The sequence below is a fragment of the Octodon degus genome, unplaced genomic scaffold, assembly GCF_000260255.1.
Source record: "Octodon degus isolate 3935 unplaced genomic scaffold, OctDeg1.0 scaffold00065, whole genome shotgun sequence".
In the NCBI taxonomy this organism is placed as follows: Eukaryota; Metazoa; Chordata; class Mammalia; order Rodentia; family Octodontidae; genus Octodon; species Octodon degus.
In genome coordinates, this window is record NW_004524641.1 from 8497558 (window position 1) to 8516026 (window position 18469).

An 18469-nucleotide genomic window follows, 5' to 3' on the forward strand; every position below is an offset into this window, starting at 1 on the left:
AAAAATTAAAAAAAAATAAATAAATTTAAAAAGGGCTGGGGAGGTAGCTCAGTGGCATAAGCAGCTGCCGGCAAGCACCAGGTCCTGAGTTGTCCAATCCCCAGTACTAGAGAGAGAGAGAGAGAGAGAGAGAGATCCCTATTTCTAGCAAAAGCTATTTTATTTTATTTTTTGTACTTTTAGGGAAGGGTCTACAGGGTGTTCAGGGTTTCACCACTAGATCAGACTCATAGTGATCTGCCTGTTTTTCAGCCTCCCAAGAGCTGGGATTACAGGCATGTGCCACCACGCCCAGTCCCGGGGGTGGGGCCAGCTCTGCAGGCCTGGGGATCAAACCCCTGACCCCTGCACCTGCTTGCAGGTGCTTTATTCCACTGAGCTATTTGGCTGGTCCTCCAAAAGCTATTTTAAATGTCAGAAAAGGTAAAGCATGATTGATTTAAAATCCTTGATAAATAAAAACCAATGAAACTCAATATTTAAACTTTAATCTTACCTTGGAATAACATTTATATTACTATGTTGCTTCCAGAGCTGGGAAGGATGCAAAAAAGGCATCTGATAGTGCTGTTGTGATGTTGTACCAAGTCTGTTTGTATTATGCTGTGGGTTCCTGAGCATATACACTCTGATTTTCACTTCTGGCGCTTTTTGTTTTCATTGTTAGTACTTATTATGAAGCTTGGCCACACATAGTTGGAGAGTTCAAAGGTAACCTGAGTTATCTTACAAATCACGAATAATGATGCCGGGGCTGGCGAGATGGCTCAGTGGTCTAAAGCACCTACTTGGAAAAAGCTTGGCAAAGCACAGGGACCGCGGTTCGATCCCCCAGCACCACATGCGAGCCAGCCTCGCCCCCTGGTGGGCTGAGCTGGCCACACACACACACACACACAATAAATAAATAAATGTTAAAAAATATAATTTAAAAAAAATGAATAATGATGCTGAAGGCCCCACAGAGAGGATAACTGAACACTGGTTATTGAGTTTGGTATTCGTAGCTTTCACTTTAAAATTACAAAGTAGTGTACTTATCAATTGGTAGTTTCACACTGAGCTCATTATTTAAAATAAAAAAAAATAAGGTGTCTGATGCAGGAAGAGAGACTGACTTTGATTGCAACATTAAGACTGAAAAATTGAAAATGAATGTAAACTCTTAATTCAAAAAGTACTTTTGGATGACAAGAAAATTTTCAAGTAGGAGAGAATAAATTGCTATGTATTTTAAAGGCTGAAATAAGGCACTGAAAACACTATACTTTCTTTGTTTTCAGTGATGAAAACTTTTCAAGGAAAATCTGAAGGTTCTTTCCTCCCCTCCTTTTTTATTGCCATGCCCTGATTTATTCTTTTTCTTGAGGAATCATGTGTAGTACATTTGTAAGAAAGAAAGAAAAGCTTTGTTGCAATCTCAGAGCTGTGCAGTGTTCGTTTCTGGAGTAAGCACTCGTGGGGTAAGACTATCTGTCCTCCTTCCTTTACAAAACATGTGATTGAGATGTGCTCTATCCTGTTGAATGCTCTACTTCTACATTTTTCCTTCCAGGAGCTGCAGTTGGAACATGCAAGACAGGCCTTTGCTCTAAAGGACAAAGGCAAAAGTGGCATGATTTCTGGTCTGGATTTCAGTGACATCATGGTTACCATTCGGTCTCACATGCTTACTCCTTTTGTGGAGGAGAACTTAGTTTCAGTAAGTAAAACTCTGGCACTCTTAATTTCTGTCTCCTGTAACACTCTGGACCCTTGTGTCCTCAATTGGCCCCAGATCCATCTGACTGCCTCTTCAAATTTTATGCTTGATGGGTAGCTGGTAAATAGCTCTGTGTGTGTGTGTGTGTGTGTGTGTGTGTGTCTGTGTCTGTGTCTGTGTGTCTGTGTGTCTGTGTGTCTGTGTCTGTCTGTGTGTCTCGGGGCAGTAGAGGTGATGGTCTTTCCTCAGATTGTAGCTTTAGCCAGAGCCAGCACCTTGCTCCATTTCCACATTGTTCATTTCCATTTACAGAATCCAGTTCAAAGGAAATGAGAGTCTGTAAATGAGAGTGAGCAATTATTTTTCCAGTGGGCAATACCTCTCCCAGACACTACTGCTTTTATCTTGACCTCTTTCCACCCTGCCAGGCTCCCAGGGTCTTGTTATGAGGATGGCTCCTTCCTTTTTCTGCTGCAGGGATTGTCCCTGTCCACTACACTGTCGAAATAACCATGCCCATGGCAGAAGGTAGGGAGGAAATGTGGCCATCGGCCTCTGTGGCTCACTCCTCTTCTGCCTCTTCGCCTATGCATCCTGTGTGTAAGCACCAGGCACAGTTTTTTGTTCTTTCAAACTGTAAATCTCTATAAAATAATCATCTGGATGAATGGACAGACAGCAAACTCCTGTCATCCACTTCCCCACATAGCGTGGTGACACTTTCCTCACTTACCCATTTTCTTGTTCATGCACTGTATTTGTGTGTAAGTTTCTGATTACTGCTTGCTTTGAGTGGAGGAAAGCCAGTGAGCACTTTTGTTGTTTCAGCTGAAGACCGTTATATCTAATTTAGACTGGGGTAGAAAGATCAACTTCTGGTCTTTTTCTTCACTGCCTCTGAACATAGAGCATGTCACTTTCTCCTGCACATTGTACCTCTGTGACACCAGTCCGCCCCCTTCCCTTTCCTCCCACCCCAACCAGAAAATGAAAGGAAGGAAGAAAAGAGAAGGAGCCAGGGAATGGTATCAGGAAGACAGGAAGAAAATCCTAGAGGGAAAGGCTCACTCTATCCCAGGGTGAGTGGACTCATTAAATCTTTCAGTTAGGATGAATCTATCATAGTCTTAGTTTACCAAGACATTTCTATTCCTCCATAATGTGAGTTCTCATCTTGGGTCACTGGAGACCAAATTCAAGCTAATAAAAATATAATCTATATTCAGATTAAGGAATGCATTGAATGAGTGATGAGTTAGATACATGTGTTAGATACATTTATTACCTATACTGTTTGGAATAGATTTTTTATGATTAAAATCACCACAATGATATTTCTATAAGTATTTCATTGAGGGTTTTTTTTTAATGTATTTAGTACAGGGTGTATGAGGACTCATTACATAGATCGGACTCATAGTGATCCTCCTGTTTGCAGCCTCCCAAGTGCTGGGATTACAGGTGTGCCCCACCATGCGCAGCCATCTCAGTGGGCCCCGGGGATGGGTCCGGCATGGCTCATTGAGCTTTTAATGAAGAATGTTTTTAATTATCTAGGTGTCTCTGACTTGGAAATTAGGCTTTTAGGAATGAACAATAGCTTCTCTTTCGAGTTTATGTTCAAGTGGTGAGCATAGGGAGAAACCACTTCCTCTCACTGCAGGAGTGATGAAGGCCCTCCCCCAGCCTCCCTATGAGACAGCCCCTTCTGTGATGTTCAGTGAAAAGAATTTAGTAGCAGAGACATCCTCGTCAGCCTTTTTGTACATTCTTCTGGAGGTGTTGGTAGCTGTACTTTGCATGATACAGCTTCAGAGATCAGCATAGGCTGTTCAGTATCTGAAAATTACAGTGGTATTAAAAATTTAGAAAACTTGACATAAGAAAATAGTCTTAAAATTTTTTACTGGATGCCATGTGCAGTGGCATATGCCTGCTATGCTGGCTACTCAGGAGGCTGAGACAGGAGGATCATCATAAGGCAACTAAGCAAGATTAGAGGAACGGAGGAAGGAGGGGGGGGAGAGAGAAATTTCAAGAACAAGACATACTAGGGACATGTCTTAGTTGGAGAGTGCTTGTTTCACATACATGAGGCTCTGGGTTCATTCTCCAGTACTACAAGCATAGTACAGTAAAATACAGTACAGTGCCATACAATAGTTACAGAGCTGGGGGTACAATTCAGCAGTAGAGTGCATGCTTAGCATTTAGGAGGTTCTGGGTTCAATCCCCAGCACTCCCACCCCTGAAAAATTGTCACTTGTTTTTTGTCTATGTGTATAGGGGAAAAAAGACCCAAACACAAACACGTTCCTTAAATAGTACATCGATACTACATTTATCCAGGACTAGCAGCAGTTCCGTAGTTGAGGGTCTTGAAAGTCCTGTTTAAATAACTATTGTTTTTGATCTGTGATATTTGTTTTTTCTGACCTTATAGATAGATGAAGTACAAAGTACAACTTCCAGATGTTACATTCTTCCTTAAAACTGAAGTTAAATAAACTTCCCCGAGGGCCTGAAATGTACTCTTTTCAGTGTGGTGGTTTCCTTCTGTTTATGCACTGATTGCTAATCCTTTTATTTTATTTATTAATCATTTTAATGATCAAAACTCCTTTGGATCCGCTTTGAGAAAAGCGCAGTATCTAAAACATGTTTCTTGCTTTTGCTTTTTCAATGCTTTGTGTTGCTGTTTCCCAGGCTGCTGGAGGAAGTATTTCCCACCAAGTTAGCTTCTCCTACTTCAATGCATTTAACTCCTTACTGAATAACATGGAACTTGTTCGGAAGATATATAGTACTTTAGCTGGAACAAGGAAAGATATTGAAGTCACCAAAGGTGAGATTCTAAAGCAGCGCCTTGAATCTCAGCATTTTCACCTTTTCTCTCGTAAGCCGAGGCTGATCCAAGTTCACCACGTTAAAAGCTGATCTAGAAAGTGTGTCACTGTGTGTATATGTGCGTCGCTGGGGCTGCAGAAGCCCAGGTGGATTTAATGGGATGCGGGAGTCAGGAGTGGAAAAGTGGCTTTGACAGTTTTGAAAAGCACTGTGGCCCAGTCTGTCAAACAGGTCAGTGGCACTGTGGCAGCAGCTTGTTTGTAGTAGGAGGAGCTGCCCCAGACAGACAGTGAGGCTCCTTCTGGCAAGTTGTAATAGGGGAATGGAAAGTAGCCACTTCTTTTATCACATAGCTCTGGAAAGCAGAGTGGGTAAACGAGAGAAGAGGTTCTAGTGGTGGATGGGTCCACCATTGAAGTTGGCGTATCGGCTTTTGCTGTGTCAGCTTCTTAGCATTTTACCTTTTCCTGGCTTTCAGAAATGCATGGTGATTTTTATGTAGTTGAACTTCTTAAGTATTTAATTCAATTTTAGACTTTTACACTGCTATTAAGATGCCTTTAGCTTTCAGATTAGATTGCACTTGGTGAAGGTGGAAGTTTGAGGAATATTAAGAAATCTGTCAAGATTTTAGCACTTTCTTTTCCTTTCTCTTCCAGAGGAATTTGCTCAGAGTGCCATACGCTATGGCCAAGTCACCCCACTGGAAATCGATATCCTCTACCAGCTTGCAGATCTGTATAATGCTTCAGGGTAACTATTCCAATAATTCTTCATGATATTTATTATAGGACAGTTTTTTAAAAAAAATATGAATCAGTAGTATGTTTTTAGTTCATTTTAACAATAATTTATTCAATGTGTAAATTTTAAGAAGGGGAAACAGGCAGATTGACAAATAAGAAGAGGAAAAGAAGATGACCCAGGGTGGTGGCAGATGGGAGACGGAAAAGGGGAGAGGACTGAGCCAGAGGAGAAAAGAGAAAGGCGATGGAAAGGAGAGACTGAGGTGGGGCAAGAGGAGTGGGAAGGGGGCGACGCAAGAGGTGGAAGTGATAAAAGAAGAAAGAAGAGAAGGGGAGAGAAGGCAGAAGAGGTGGAAGATTGATTAAATCTGGGCTCTCTGGAAGTGCTGTGAATTCCAGGAGATTTGTGGAAATTTACTCATGTAGATAGACTGAGGCCCATGGAAGACTCTTGTCACCATTTCGGTTATTGTCATAATTATCATCACAGACAAGCTCAGGTGTTCAGTACCAGAAGCAAACAGTCACAGAAGAAAACCAAGCTGAGTGGGACACACCTGTAAGCTTAGGACTCTGGGAGGCTGAGGCAAGAGTATCACAAGTTCCAGCCCAGTCTGGGCAACTCATTAAGACTCTGCCTCAAAATAAAAAATATAAGAGTGCTGGGGGTGTAGTTCAGCTGGGGGTTCTGGGTTTATCTCCAGTACTAACAAAAAAAAAAAGCAAAAACACAAAAGAGAGAAGAAAAACCAAAACAAACTAAAAGCACATAAAAGACATTTAGTTTGCAAAGTATACAAATTCAAAGAAAAACTCTTCTCTATGACTGTTGAGATCTGTGGAAAGAAAACTCTTGGTCTATTAAAAGATAATTTTTTTTGTCATCTCTAGTAGTTCTTTAAGTTTAACAGCATGTGAAAAATGGCTTTATCTATAGAACTGAGGACTGATAGAAGTTTAGTACGTATATGTGATGCCTTATGCTGCATAATGGATTGTTAGGCTGGAGATGATACTAGCTACAGCAGCTCTCATATATAGCTGGATCCTATAATCGTCTGTGATAATTATGACGCTAATGTTACAGGCATATCTCAAGAAAAATGATACTCTCCAACACAAAACGCTATATACAGTGTTCACTAAAAGGACTGTGTACAACAAACCAAAATGGCAACAAGAGTCTTCCGTGGGCCTCAATCTATAGGATGGATATATCTATATATCTATCTATATCTATATCTATATCTATATCTATGCATCTATCTATCTATCTATCTATCTATCTATCTATCTATATTTGGTGATTGATGAGAAATACAGTGCCTGTCTCATCCTCTGAAATTCACATTTTTTAGACAAAGCTTTTGAGGTTCCTTCAAATCCTTGATAATAAAGGATTTCAAAAGGTTTTACTCAGAACTGGATCTAAAGTGATCATTTAGTTGGTTCAATTCATGTACTTATTTTTAAGCAAATCTTTGGAAACAACAGTGCAGCCACATGGTTTAAAACTCAAGAATACATGATGAAAAGTCTCCTTTTTGTCTTCATGACTTTCTTTGGATGCCACCAGTATTTATCAACTTTATAGCCTTCCTTCTAAAACGCTTTGGGCCTATGCATTAAGCAGCTATGCTAAAGGGATACACTTAGTGTATCTTGCTGTGGCAAGAGAGATTTCTTCACTTCTAATATCCATCATTGGAGCTTTATTGAATTTGTATACAGATTTGATTGAAAAATATAGTCAGTCTTTACAGTTTAATAATTTATTGCACTAAAAGGCACACTGCCAGTAAGCCTCCTCAAAATATTCCTCCTTGCTTGGATCCCACTGATCCCATCATCTCGCCACTTTCCAGACCAGTTCTGGAAGGCCTCTTCTATTCATTAGCTGTGCTGTTGGGCTGCCTCAGTGTCCTGACTTGACTCAAAGCATTTACCTTTCACATCATTTTAACTGCGGGGAACAGCCAGAAGCTGTGTGGGTCAGATCCAGTCAATAAGGCAGCCGCAGACACATGGTAATATTTCATACATTCTCTGACTTTTTGATCATGCCTTGAAAAGACTTTTATGAGAGGGGACTTCTATGACTGCTTCGGAAAGTTGCAAAAATGATGGGATAAGTGTGTTCAGAGTGAGGGGGGAGTGTTTTTGTTATTTTTATTTTTTTGTGTATTTGGTACAGGGTCTTACTACGCAGCTTGGACTTGTAGTGATCCTCTTGTTTTCAGCCTCCCCAGTGCTGGGATTACAGGCTTGTGCCACTACTCCCTGTCTCTGTGGCCAGCTCAGGGCACCTGGGGGCATGGCTGGGGTGGCAAGTGGTGCCGTGGATCGAACCCTGGTCCCTGCACTTGCCTAAGCAGGCACTTAGTCCCCTGAGCTACCTTGTCTGCCCTTGGAGTGGGGGGTATTTTAAAAGGGATTAATGGCAATGTGTCTTTTATTGTAACTTTAAAAATTTAAATATTTACCATATATTCCTATCCCACCTTGTAGGTAGATGAGCAGGCAGTACAGACCTATTCTCTGAGCTGCTTGGGAGGCTGAGACCAGAGGATAAAGTTGAAGTAGTGTAGCTCAGTGGTAGAGTGGTCACTGACAATGTGTGAGGCCCTCGGTTAATTCCTAGTACTACTAAAATGAAAAAAAAAAAAAAAAAAATCCTACCCATCACTGTTATTTCTCTGGGATCTTTTATGTTTGGTCATTATAAACTGAGCCTAAAATTTTTACCTCAATAAAATGATCAGTGTGAATAGAGAAATAATACTTATAGCCTTTTTTCAGGAATGATGCTCTTGATCTGAGTTTCTTGTGATTTAACAATTCTTTCTTTCTCGTATTTTCTTTTCCTTGAGGCGCTTGACTTTGGCAGATATCGAGAGAATAGCCCCACTGGCGGAGGGGGCCTTACCTTACAACTTGGCAGAACTTCAGAGACAGGTAGAAGTACTCTCCTAAGTATAATCACCTTCACAAATGCTGAAATTGTACATACATGACAAATTCAAAGCTTCTAGTTGTTCTGGCTCCACCGTCCTACTAGAATTAGAATTCTTTAAAAAAAAAAATTCTTTTCCATTTGTTTGTGTAATCATTTTCAAAGGAAAGTGTTAAAGTTTGTGTCTTAAATTGATATTTAGAGAGTTTTAAAAGGACAAAACAGGCCAGTGATATAACTTAGTAGCATAGTGCCTGCCTGGCAAGTGTAAAGTCCTGAATTCAATTCCCAGTACAAAAACAAAAAAGTACAAGTCATTGAAATAAATTATTCCCTGAGACTATGCCTTATCTAATACAGTAAGAAAAAGAAAGCATATCTAATTAATGAACCAAAAAGAAAATTTTGACTATTATTACCCTTTGGGATATGTGTGTGTGTGTGTGTGTGTGTATGTATAAAATATTATATTTTTTAATGTTAAAAATGATTTAGAGGGGCCAGGGAGATGGCTTAGTAGAATAAGCACTTCCCTGGCAAGCGCAAGGGTCTGAGTTCAGTCCCCAGTTCTGCCAAATTAAAAAAAAAAAAAAAAGATTTGGAATGGCTTCTGTGTCCTGTAAAGTTAATGCAGTTCCAAAGAAATAGTTCTACAGATCCTATCTTGGTAGGAAAAACCCCACATGATCATTTTGAAGAGTGGTGTGTAACAGCTTTCCACAAATCTTGTTTCAAACTGAAACCTCTACTGTGTCACTTGCAGGAAGCCTGAACCACAGCACATTTCCACGGTGCCTCTTGTATGGGTGAGGGCTGGGGGTTGTCTCCCAGACCTTTCCATGCTCTGACTGGAGTAGGAACTGTGTCCTCATAGTTTCTCTTTTGCACTCTAGGCTGAGGAAAGAGGAAGGGGCAGGGGACGGAGGGAGGCAAGACAGGAAGTGGGGAGTAGTGGTAGATGGGCATGTTGCACAGAGAGCCAGAACCGCCTTTTCTTTTTATTTTTTGGCTGACCCGGGGATTGAACACAGGCCCCTGCACTTGCCAGGGAAGCACTTATTCTACTGAGCCATCTCTCTGGCCCCAAAGGATATTTATTTATTTTTTTCCTGGAACCAGGGATTGAACTCAGGACCTCGCTGCTTGCTGTTAGTCACCTTCACCACATGGATTAGTGAGATGTTGATGTACTTAGGTGTGTTCACTTTGGCCAGATTTGGAAATCTTTTCTTTTTCTTGAGCTCCATCAAATGATATTTTTGCCTCTGAGATTAATTATTATAATTTCTGGTTCTGCTTTATGAAGTGACTAAGAACTTTTGTGGTTCATTGAAGCAAGGAAAATGGAAAAGACAGTTTTTATACCTACACTTCATGGTAGTGCTTTGTTTGATATACAGTAAAGCTTCCTATTGATTAAAATATGTCTGTAACCATTGCAGCGTAGCTGCTTTTGTGCCAATAAAGCCTCTTATCTGATACCATGAAAGTTTATCTTTATTAAGATGTTTCACATCTTTAAAAATAGATGGGGTTGAGAGTATAGCACAGTGGTGCAGTGCCTGCCTGGCAAGCTCAAGGTCCTGAGATAGATTCCTGGTACAAAAAAAAAAAAAGGACGGATTTATTCAAATTCAGTGATTTTTTTTTAAAGTATGTAATATAAAATTTTGAGATCTTAAAATATTTAAATTCTTAATTAAATGAATTTAATTTATATCTGTAGTATGTGTTTATTAAAATTTACTCTGGAAGTTTGACGTATTTTATTTCGAAAGGAGATTTTATAGTGTCACATATCTGTTAATAACATTATTCTTGGCAATGTCCTTAATATTTGTAGTTGGGAGATTTTTCTTTTCTTTTGTTTTATTTTCTGTGGCCAGCTCAGCCCACGCTGGAGGCGGGGCTCACACGGCATGTGGCGCCAGGGATTGAACCTCGATCTCTGCACTTGCCTAAGCTTGCCTAAGCAGGTGCGTTAGACCACTGAGCTATCGCACTGGCCCAGTTGGGAGATATTTAGCTTATTGAAAGGAATGCAAGCTGAATTTCAAAGTCCCAACTCCTTTTCTCCTTTGTGCTTTGCTGCTACTTACTTTCCTCTTCATCTTTTTTTTTTTTTTTGTATTTTAGGGAATGCTCTACAGGGTTCAAGGTCTAACTACTAGATCAGACTCAGTGATCTGCCTGTTTACAGCCTCCTAAGAATTGGGATTACAGGCACGCACCACCATGCCCAGTCTCAATTGCCATCTCAGTGTGCCCCAGGCAGGGCCAGCATGGCAGGCCTGGGGATGGAACCCCCAACCCCTGAGCCTGCTTGCAGGCCCTTTAATCCACTGAGCTATTTGGCCGGCCCTCTAACTCTTGATCTAATGATTTTTCCAGAAGTCAAATCTAAAACTTGCTTTGCAGTTTTGGCACCATGAGTCTGCATCCCTTTTATCTTCTGTCTGTAGGAAGGCGCCTGGTGTGCATTCTCTGACTGGCGTGACTTCTCTGTGAGACAGCCTGAAGGTGATACCTGCCTTCAATGGCAGCCTGATCAGATGCTTTTTTGTGGTCAGGGATAGTCTCTTGTCAGCCCCACAGAAAGTGACCATTACCACTTTCTACCCGTTCCTTGGTTCTCTAGGGAGATGGGAGAGTACTTCCTCTGCCTTTTCCCTAATTTGGGATGACTAGAGAGCAGGGAGAGGCCTTGGGTATTCCTGCATTGCCTGTCAAAATAAGATTTATGAGAAATCCTAAGATAGCAATATAGGCTGCATTGTCTACCCATTTTGAGATAATGTACTAATGACTCGATTTTAAAAATTCCTTAGTCCACAGAATTATAGTAATCTTAACCATAACTATTCCCATGCCACTTCCCAGAGATATCTTGATTTGATTCTCTTGTAATTTTTCCTTTACTGCTGAATGAGGAATACATTCATCACTTGATATTTGTGGGGAATTGGTTTCAGGACCCCCGTGGATATCAGAATCTCGATACTCATTGCCCTTATTTCAAATAGCATCATATTTGCATATAAACTACATATATCTTCCTATTTATTTTAAGTCAGCCCTAGGTTATTTATAATGCTTAGTACAAAGTAAATGCTATGTAAATAATCGTTGTGCCACATGGTTTACGGAATAATGACAAGAGAAAAAGCCTATGTGTGTTTAGTGCAGATAGTTCTTTTTCCTGAAAATTTTTAGTTTGTGCTTGGCTTTCCATGGATTTGGAACTCACAGACACACAGAGCTGACTGTATATAACTATTTACAGTAAGCATATGGAGTGTTTCCATGTGGGAATGTACTGGAAACTTAAAAGGAAGAAAGACATTTTTTGTTATCTGAACTAATGAAAGTATTTCAGAAAACATGTATGATAGAGAATCTGTGAGAAATAGTAGTTATAAGGGAGGCAGTGATGAAGAGCTTGGGCCCTTGGGTGACATCCTTCCTTTCTGTTGTTTTGTTTGTCATATAGTGGCCATAGTATTCATCTGATAGGATCATTGTGGGAATTATGCAAGATAATGAACGTCCTTACAGGAGACCTGATAGGTGTGAGGTCAATGCGAACTCCGTTATCTTTGTGGCTGTTCTTGTTATGCAAGAAGCCTGTGTGAGCAAAGTACAAGATGGACTTAAGTACATATTTTAGCATTGAAAAAAAACATTAGCTGGTAGAATTTTAACCAGTTCATTAAGTGGAGGGAGAGGGGAAGGGAGGAAGAATGATGTGTCCATCAGCTTTCTTGTTGCTTAGACACTGTACTGGACACCTAGAACTTGAAGGAAGAGAGATTCCATTTGGCTCCAGGTTTCTGAGAATTCAGTCTGTAGTCAGGTAACCTCAAGCCAGAAATATGGCAGAAGGGATGTGTTACAACCCAGGCTGGCCAAAAACTTCTGCTTCTCCTGCCTCAGCCTTCTAAGGCGCTGGGATCACAGGCCTTTGGGGTGAGGCTGTCTCCTTCATTGCATTAGCATGCTACATGAAGCAGCTTGGCTTGGACAGCTTGCTTGACTTACTGTCATGATCTGTCTTACCTAGGTAATTCTTTTTTATATGATGTGGTATTTCTTTAAAAAAAGGAAAATATCTTCAAATGAGACCTCAGTTAGGGCCCTGCTATACACAGGTGCTTGGAGAGCCAGTTAGAAATCATTTGAGTGTCTCAAATCTTGGTTTGCTTTGAAAACCACTTAATTAACTTTGTTAAATATCAACCTTCATGATCATAATCATAACCTTAAGGGCAAGAGTGCCTTTTCCTTTGACCCATTTGCTCACAGTAAGTGATTTTCTTACTACTGAATATTTTCTTTCAGCCTAAATGCTAAAAATTCAGTACACAGTCATTAATAAGGATGACAGCGATAGTAGCATTCCATTTATGAATATTCATGATATGAAATCTATAGCATTAATTATGTTAATTTGCATACCTGAATACAAGTGAACCATAAGCTATATTGATACCTAAACCTTAAGGAAAAAGAAAATCTTCAAACCCATTTACTCTATTTTTTAATAAATGCTATTTAATAGGTATGGAGGTGACATTCTGTCAAAAGGCTCTTGGGTATTTATAGTTTGAGATGTTTTAACTAAGAATTAAAGCACAGTATAATCCTTCAGTTTTCATAGGCTTTTGTAGGGCTTGTGAACATTCTTTGAAGGAGAAGAATAGAAAGAGAAGTATGTGATTGAACACAGGAAAAATCTTTATGCGAATTAGAAAATTAGTGGTTACTTGATGCTTATTTGTTATCATGGCCTTTTTATTCTAAGAATTTTAACATTGTCTTTTGAGACAGCACATGATTGAAAATAAAACATGAGAATGAGGTAATTTTTTCACCCAGGGGGCCCAGAGAGATAGCTCAGTAGAATAAGTGCTTGCCTGGCAAGCGCAGGGTCCTGAGTTCAATCCCTGGTTCTGCTAAATAAACAAACAAACAAACAAATAAATAAATAAATGAACGAATGAATTAATTAATAATAATTTTTTCACCCAAACTTGTGATTGAGAGAAATGGAATGAATCAACCTCTTTGTCTCTCTGTCAGTGTTTGTCTTCCCCTCCCTTTCTCATTCCCTCCCTCCCAGGGTCTAAAGACTGAGCTACATCTCCCAACCACCCCTTTTTTAGCTTGAATTTTATTTTATTTTTATTAATTTTATTGAGAAATAGCAATGAGACAGTTTCAAAACAGGTTAGTAGGACAGTTACAATAATTAGTAGATTACATATTGTTGTCTTCGTAGTGGTTATTCATAGTACAAGATGCAGACATGATATCCTGTCCAAAACAAGAAGGGCTACAAGGATAGCCAACATTTTGGCCCTAGTCATTCAAGGTCAGTGAGGACTCAGGACATAAGAGAACCTGTACTGTAACATCCTGTAACTTGGCTAAGCAATGGCCGTGACTCATCCACATGGCTGACACTGACAAAGGATCTACAAACTGTGGTACAGGGTTTCAGGGTAAATCTCACCCCCTTTTATGAGCCAGGGCTTACTGAGTCCCCAAGTTCCCCAGGCTGGGCTGGCATGTATGATGCTTGACTTCAGCCTCCGGAGTGCTGGAGTTCAGGCACGCGCTGCATATGCCTGGCTGAACGCAGCTCTGTGTCGCTTCTTATAAGGACTCTGATCTTCCTATGTGAGCTGTGCTCTCCTGATTCAGTTGCCCCCAGAGGCCCCATCCCCACCCACTCACTTGGGGGTTTTAACAAGTGAATTGTAAGGATATACAAGCACTCAGTTTATAGCAGTGCTATAAATTGAATATTTTTGAAATTTGTGATGTTAAGTATCATTTATCTTTTTTTTTCCCCCTGTATTTTAGGGAAGGGTTTACAGGGTGTTCAGGGTGTCACTACTAGATCAGATTTGTAGTGATCCCCCTGTGTTCAGCCTCCCAAGAGCTGGGATTACAGGCATGTGCCACCACGCCCAGTCTCAATCACTGTCTCAGGGTGTCCTGGGGGTAGAGCTGGCACTGCACAGCACACTAGGGATTGAACCCTGGCCGCTGTGCTCTGCTTAAGCAGGCCCTTTAGTCTGCTGAGCTATCTGGCCTGCCCTTTTTTTTTTTTTAATCTGCTGTCTTTGAAGCAAAATAATATCAGAGTTAACTGGTGAGCCTCACTGTGTAATGGTGTTCAGTGAATACTGGAAAATTCACTGAAGTATCCAAAAGTAACACAAATAATTGCTTTCATTAATAAAAACGTTAAAAGACTTGTCTCTTTCAATAATTTCTATTTTGTATGTTTCAAATCATGTTTTTTATAATGTTTATTACTTATGTTTATATGCATACAATACAGAGAATAGTGTCTAAACTTTTTATTTTTTTATTTTTTTCAGAACTGGGGATTGAACTCAGACCTGTGAGTTTGCCAGGGAAGCACTTACTCTACTGAGCCATCTCCCCGGCCCCCAAACTTTTTATTATGGGTTTGTTTTTGGTGTTTTTGAGACAGGTCTTGCTATGCAGTTCAGGCTGGCCTTGAGCTCACTTTGTATCCCAGGCTGGTAGGTATCAAGCTTGCAGAGATCTCTGCCTCAGCCTCCTAAGTGCTGGGATTATAGGTGTGTGCCACCATACCCAGCTTCATTATGGTTTGAAATTTTTGATTGCTTTGATTATTTTGGGGATTGAACCCACAGACTTGAACATGCTATACAAGTGATCTATTACTGAGCAAATAAATAAATAAATAAATGAACGAATGAATTAATTAATAATAATTTTTTCACCCAAACTTGTGATTGAGAGAAATGGAATGAATCAACCTCCTCATCCATTTATGCTTTTTAAAAAGTTTATTTTGGGCCAGGGATACAGCTCAGGGACACAAGCACCTACCTGTAAGTGCAAGGTTCTGAGTTTGATTCCCAGTACAAAAAAAAAAAAAAAAAAATTCAAGTTAATATTTTTTCAGGTTTTATGACAAAGCAATTATTTACTTGTTTCAAATATTGCATTAGGGCCAGGGAGATGGCTCAGTAGAATAAGCGCTTCCCTGGCAAGCACAAGAGTCTGAGTTCAATCCCCGGTTCTGCCAAAAATAAAAAAATAAAAAAACACCAAATATTGCATAAAGGAAGCTTTTGCAGATATTTCATAATAAAAATATTAAAGACTAAGACTTACATGGGTATAGACAAATACTCTCAGGCCCTTTATGTTATGGGATATCTATGAAGTAACACTGAGTATACTAGGGTGGGTTTTTTTTCCTTTATTGCTTTCATAGATTTTATTAGAACTATGAATGTGACTGTGATAGTAATCATGTAAGATTTTAAATTATGATCAACATTCTCTGACTTAGGACATAAGATAATTTTTGTACATTTTAGAAAGATTTTAGAAGGGCCGGCCAAATAGCTCAAGGGATTAAAGCCCCTGCAAGCAGGTACAGGGGTCAGGGGTTCAATCCCGGGGCCTGCCGTGCCAGCCCCACCCCTGGGGCACACTGACACTGCAATTGAGACTGGGCGTAGTGGAGCGTACCTGTAATCCCAGCTCTTGGGAGACTGTAAACAGGCGGATCACTACAAGTTCAATCTAATAGTGAGACCCTGAACACCCTATAGACCCTTCCCTAAAATACAGGAAAAAAAAAAAAAGATTTTAGAATTTTAAATTAGTTAAAATTTAAAGAAGGGGAAAATGTTTTATACCTGAAATACCTGTTTGCCTAAAAGACTCAGTTCTAGACAATGATGATATATTCCCTCACAGTCACCCGTGAGTCAGGCATTAATAGGTTTGTGAAAAACAAGAAGAAAAAAGTTGCTGTCTATTTTGCAGGATATGGCTGTAAAATGCAAATAATAGGGGTACTTTTTGAAAACATTGTTTCCATTCTTGAATACCCTGTTCCCTTCTGGCAGAAGAGAAGATTTTTACATCATTAACAATATCACTTTTAGACTTTGTTTTTTCTTATATCAAAATAGCCAAACTGTGGACTTCTCCATCAACTCTCTGGTTTCTTCAACTGTTTTCATGTATTTTCTTTGTCCTCACAGCAGTCTCATGGGTTAGGCAGACCCGTCTGGCTCCAGATTGCCGAATCTGCTTACAGATTCACTCTGGGCTCCATTGCTGGAGGTGAGTGACAGTTTTTGTGCCAGTTCCTACTGTGTTCATGTAATGTTGTCTGTCTGGACCCAGGCAGCTCAGCAGAGGTCCGACATGTCGTTCCCGGGGCTCGGGACGGCGAGGCTTTCCACAATGCTCTTCATTTTTACTTGTGATTAGAGCACTTGTCCTAGCATGGCCTGGCCCCTCTGGCATGAGTCTGTCTTCAGGACAAGGCCTCTGTAATGCTTCCGCCTGGGGTGCGGGACTGTGCTCGGATTATCCCAGTTAAGGCCCAGTGACAACATGGAGAGTGAGAGTGGGTTCTGGGCTCAGACACAGAGGCACATGGGAAATCAAAGTTTGGGGTACAAATCAGGGAATTTCATGAAGTAAAGCTGCATCCTGAAGTGATCTGGCTTGGTTTTGTTTTTTCCCCTCTTGTTCATCCATTTCAGAATACTGAGGTTTATAATTTCCTTACTGAACTCCTCTCCCCTCCCTATTTGCAGTCGATTTCGAGAAATTGTTTTTGCTTAAGTGCTCTACCAAGGATATGTTTAGAATCAGAAATTGGTTTGTTGCAAAGAACTTAGCAGGTGTGATTAAAATGCTTATGATCAAAACAAGCCTGAACTGATGAGACTAGTATTTCTTTCTTTACTTCCCCCTTCATTCTTAGTTTCAGAAGCTGCAAGGCATGTTTTGGTTTTCAGTAGTCAAAAAACATAATACTCTAGTGCATATGATAAATATATCCAACCCAAGAAATTCTAAAACATGACCTAAGTCAGGTATGGTGGCTTAATCTTGACTGTAATCCCAGTACATGGGAGGCTGAGGCAGGAGGATGGCCATAAATTTGAGGCAAGCCTGGGATACTTAGAGAGTTCAAGGCTAGATGCACTAGATAGCAAGAGCCTGTCTCAAAAACAAAACAATAAACATGGTCTTAAATTTTAAAAATTAAATTAATATATGTAGGGATAGGATTATGGTATGGAACTTTGTTTCTAATATGACAGTTATAGCTAAGATTAATTTACCAAAGTGCTTTAGTGAAATAAATTTTAAAATTACAACCACTTAAAATACATAGCCACTCTAGTAAGTAAAACATAACTGGCAAAATAAATTAGCCATTAATGGAAAGTATTAAGGACTGTTATAGTTTAGTGTTGTCATTATAGGAGATTATTGACTGTGATGCTGGCGATGATCCGTTCTTTAACTGATGAACCTAAGGGATAAAAAAGCCCATTGGTCACAGTTCTTTGAAGCTGCTATATTTAGGGGTCTCAGGGGTTTTGTCCTTTGGCCACGAACGGAAAAGGAAAAATATAGTCGTGTTCTGTGACAGTAAATGTTGTGTCTTGTAGTCTCACCTTTTGAGATGAGATGTATTATCCTGTGGCCTCTGCACTTAGTTATGTTTATTCGAAAGCCTAAGCGCTGTTGTGTTTGCAGCTGTGGGAGCCACCGCGGTGTATCCGATCGATCTGGTGAAGACCCGGATGCAGAACCAGCGCGGCACCGGCTCCGTGGTCGGGGAGCTCATGTACAAAAATAGCTTTGACTGTTTTAAGAAAGTCTTGCGTTACGAGGGCTTCTTTGGACTCTACAGGGGTGAGTATGCAGATCTGCGCTGTTAAAGTCAATGATTTTATTTCCCTCGCAGCAGATTTTAACTCACTTAGTGTGCAAACCGGTAGGTAACCTGCGTGGCCCAGATGAAGGAAATTTCTGTTTTCTCTTTGCTTATTTTCCTTTTTTACACACTCGCTGCTGACCAGCCTTGTTAGTCTGCACGCAGGGTCTTCATTTCTTCTTCCCGTCGTTTGTATTTCTTGGAATCCAAATCCAGTGCTTGCCCCAACTGTGAGTCTGTGTCCGCGTGGTCTTATGAACTAAAGCACATTCCTGCAGGTGGACTTAAGGACAGGCGCTAAGCAATAGAGAGCTTCTTTTCTGAAAGAATTAGAGAGGAGCAGCACACCTCTTTATCTGTGAAACCGAAGCCAGGCAGCTACTTGAACGTGAGTTTACCCTCTGTACACTTGTTTCAGCTGGAAGAACTATGGGATTTTTTTTTTTTTTTTTTTTTTT

At 40.2% G+C, this 18469-nt stretch overlaps 1 protein-coding gene across 4 annotated transcripts in view; it reads left to right on the plus strand.

Annotated features, from left to right (window-relative positions):
• Slc25a12 (solute carrier family 25 member 12) overlaps positions 1-18469 on the plus strand; it is a 120163-nt gene that overhangs the window by 76393 nt on the left and 25301 nt on the right. For 3 of the 4 annotated variants that reach the window (XM_023719159.1, XM_023719161.1, XM_023719162.1), the window contains 6 exons: positions 1556-1702; positions 4409-4547; positions 5209-5302; positions 8166-8250; positions 16312-16393; positions 17831-17989. In XM_023719159.1, coding sequence (XP_023574927.1) covers positions 1556-1702; positions 4409-4547; positions 5209-5302; positions 8166-8250; positions 16312-16393; positions 17831-17989 — 706 coding nt within the window. The remainder of the gene's footprint in view (positions 1-1555; positions 1703-4408; positions 4548-5208; positions 5303-8165; positions 8251-16311; positions 16394-17830; positions 17990-18469) is intronic. The other variant, XM_023719160.1, reaches the window with a different exon arrangement.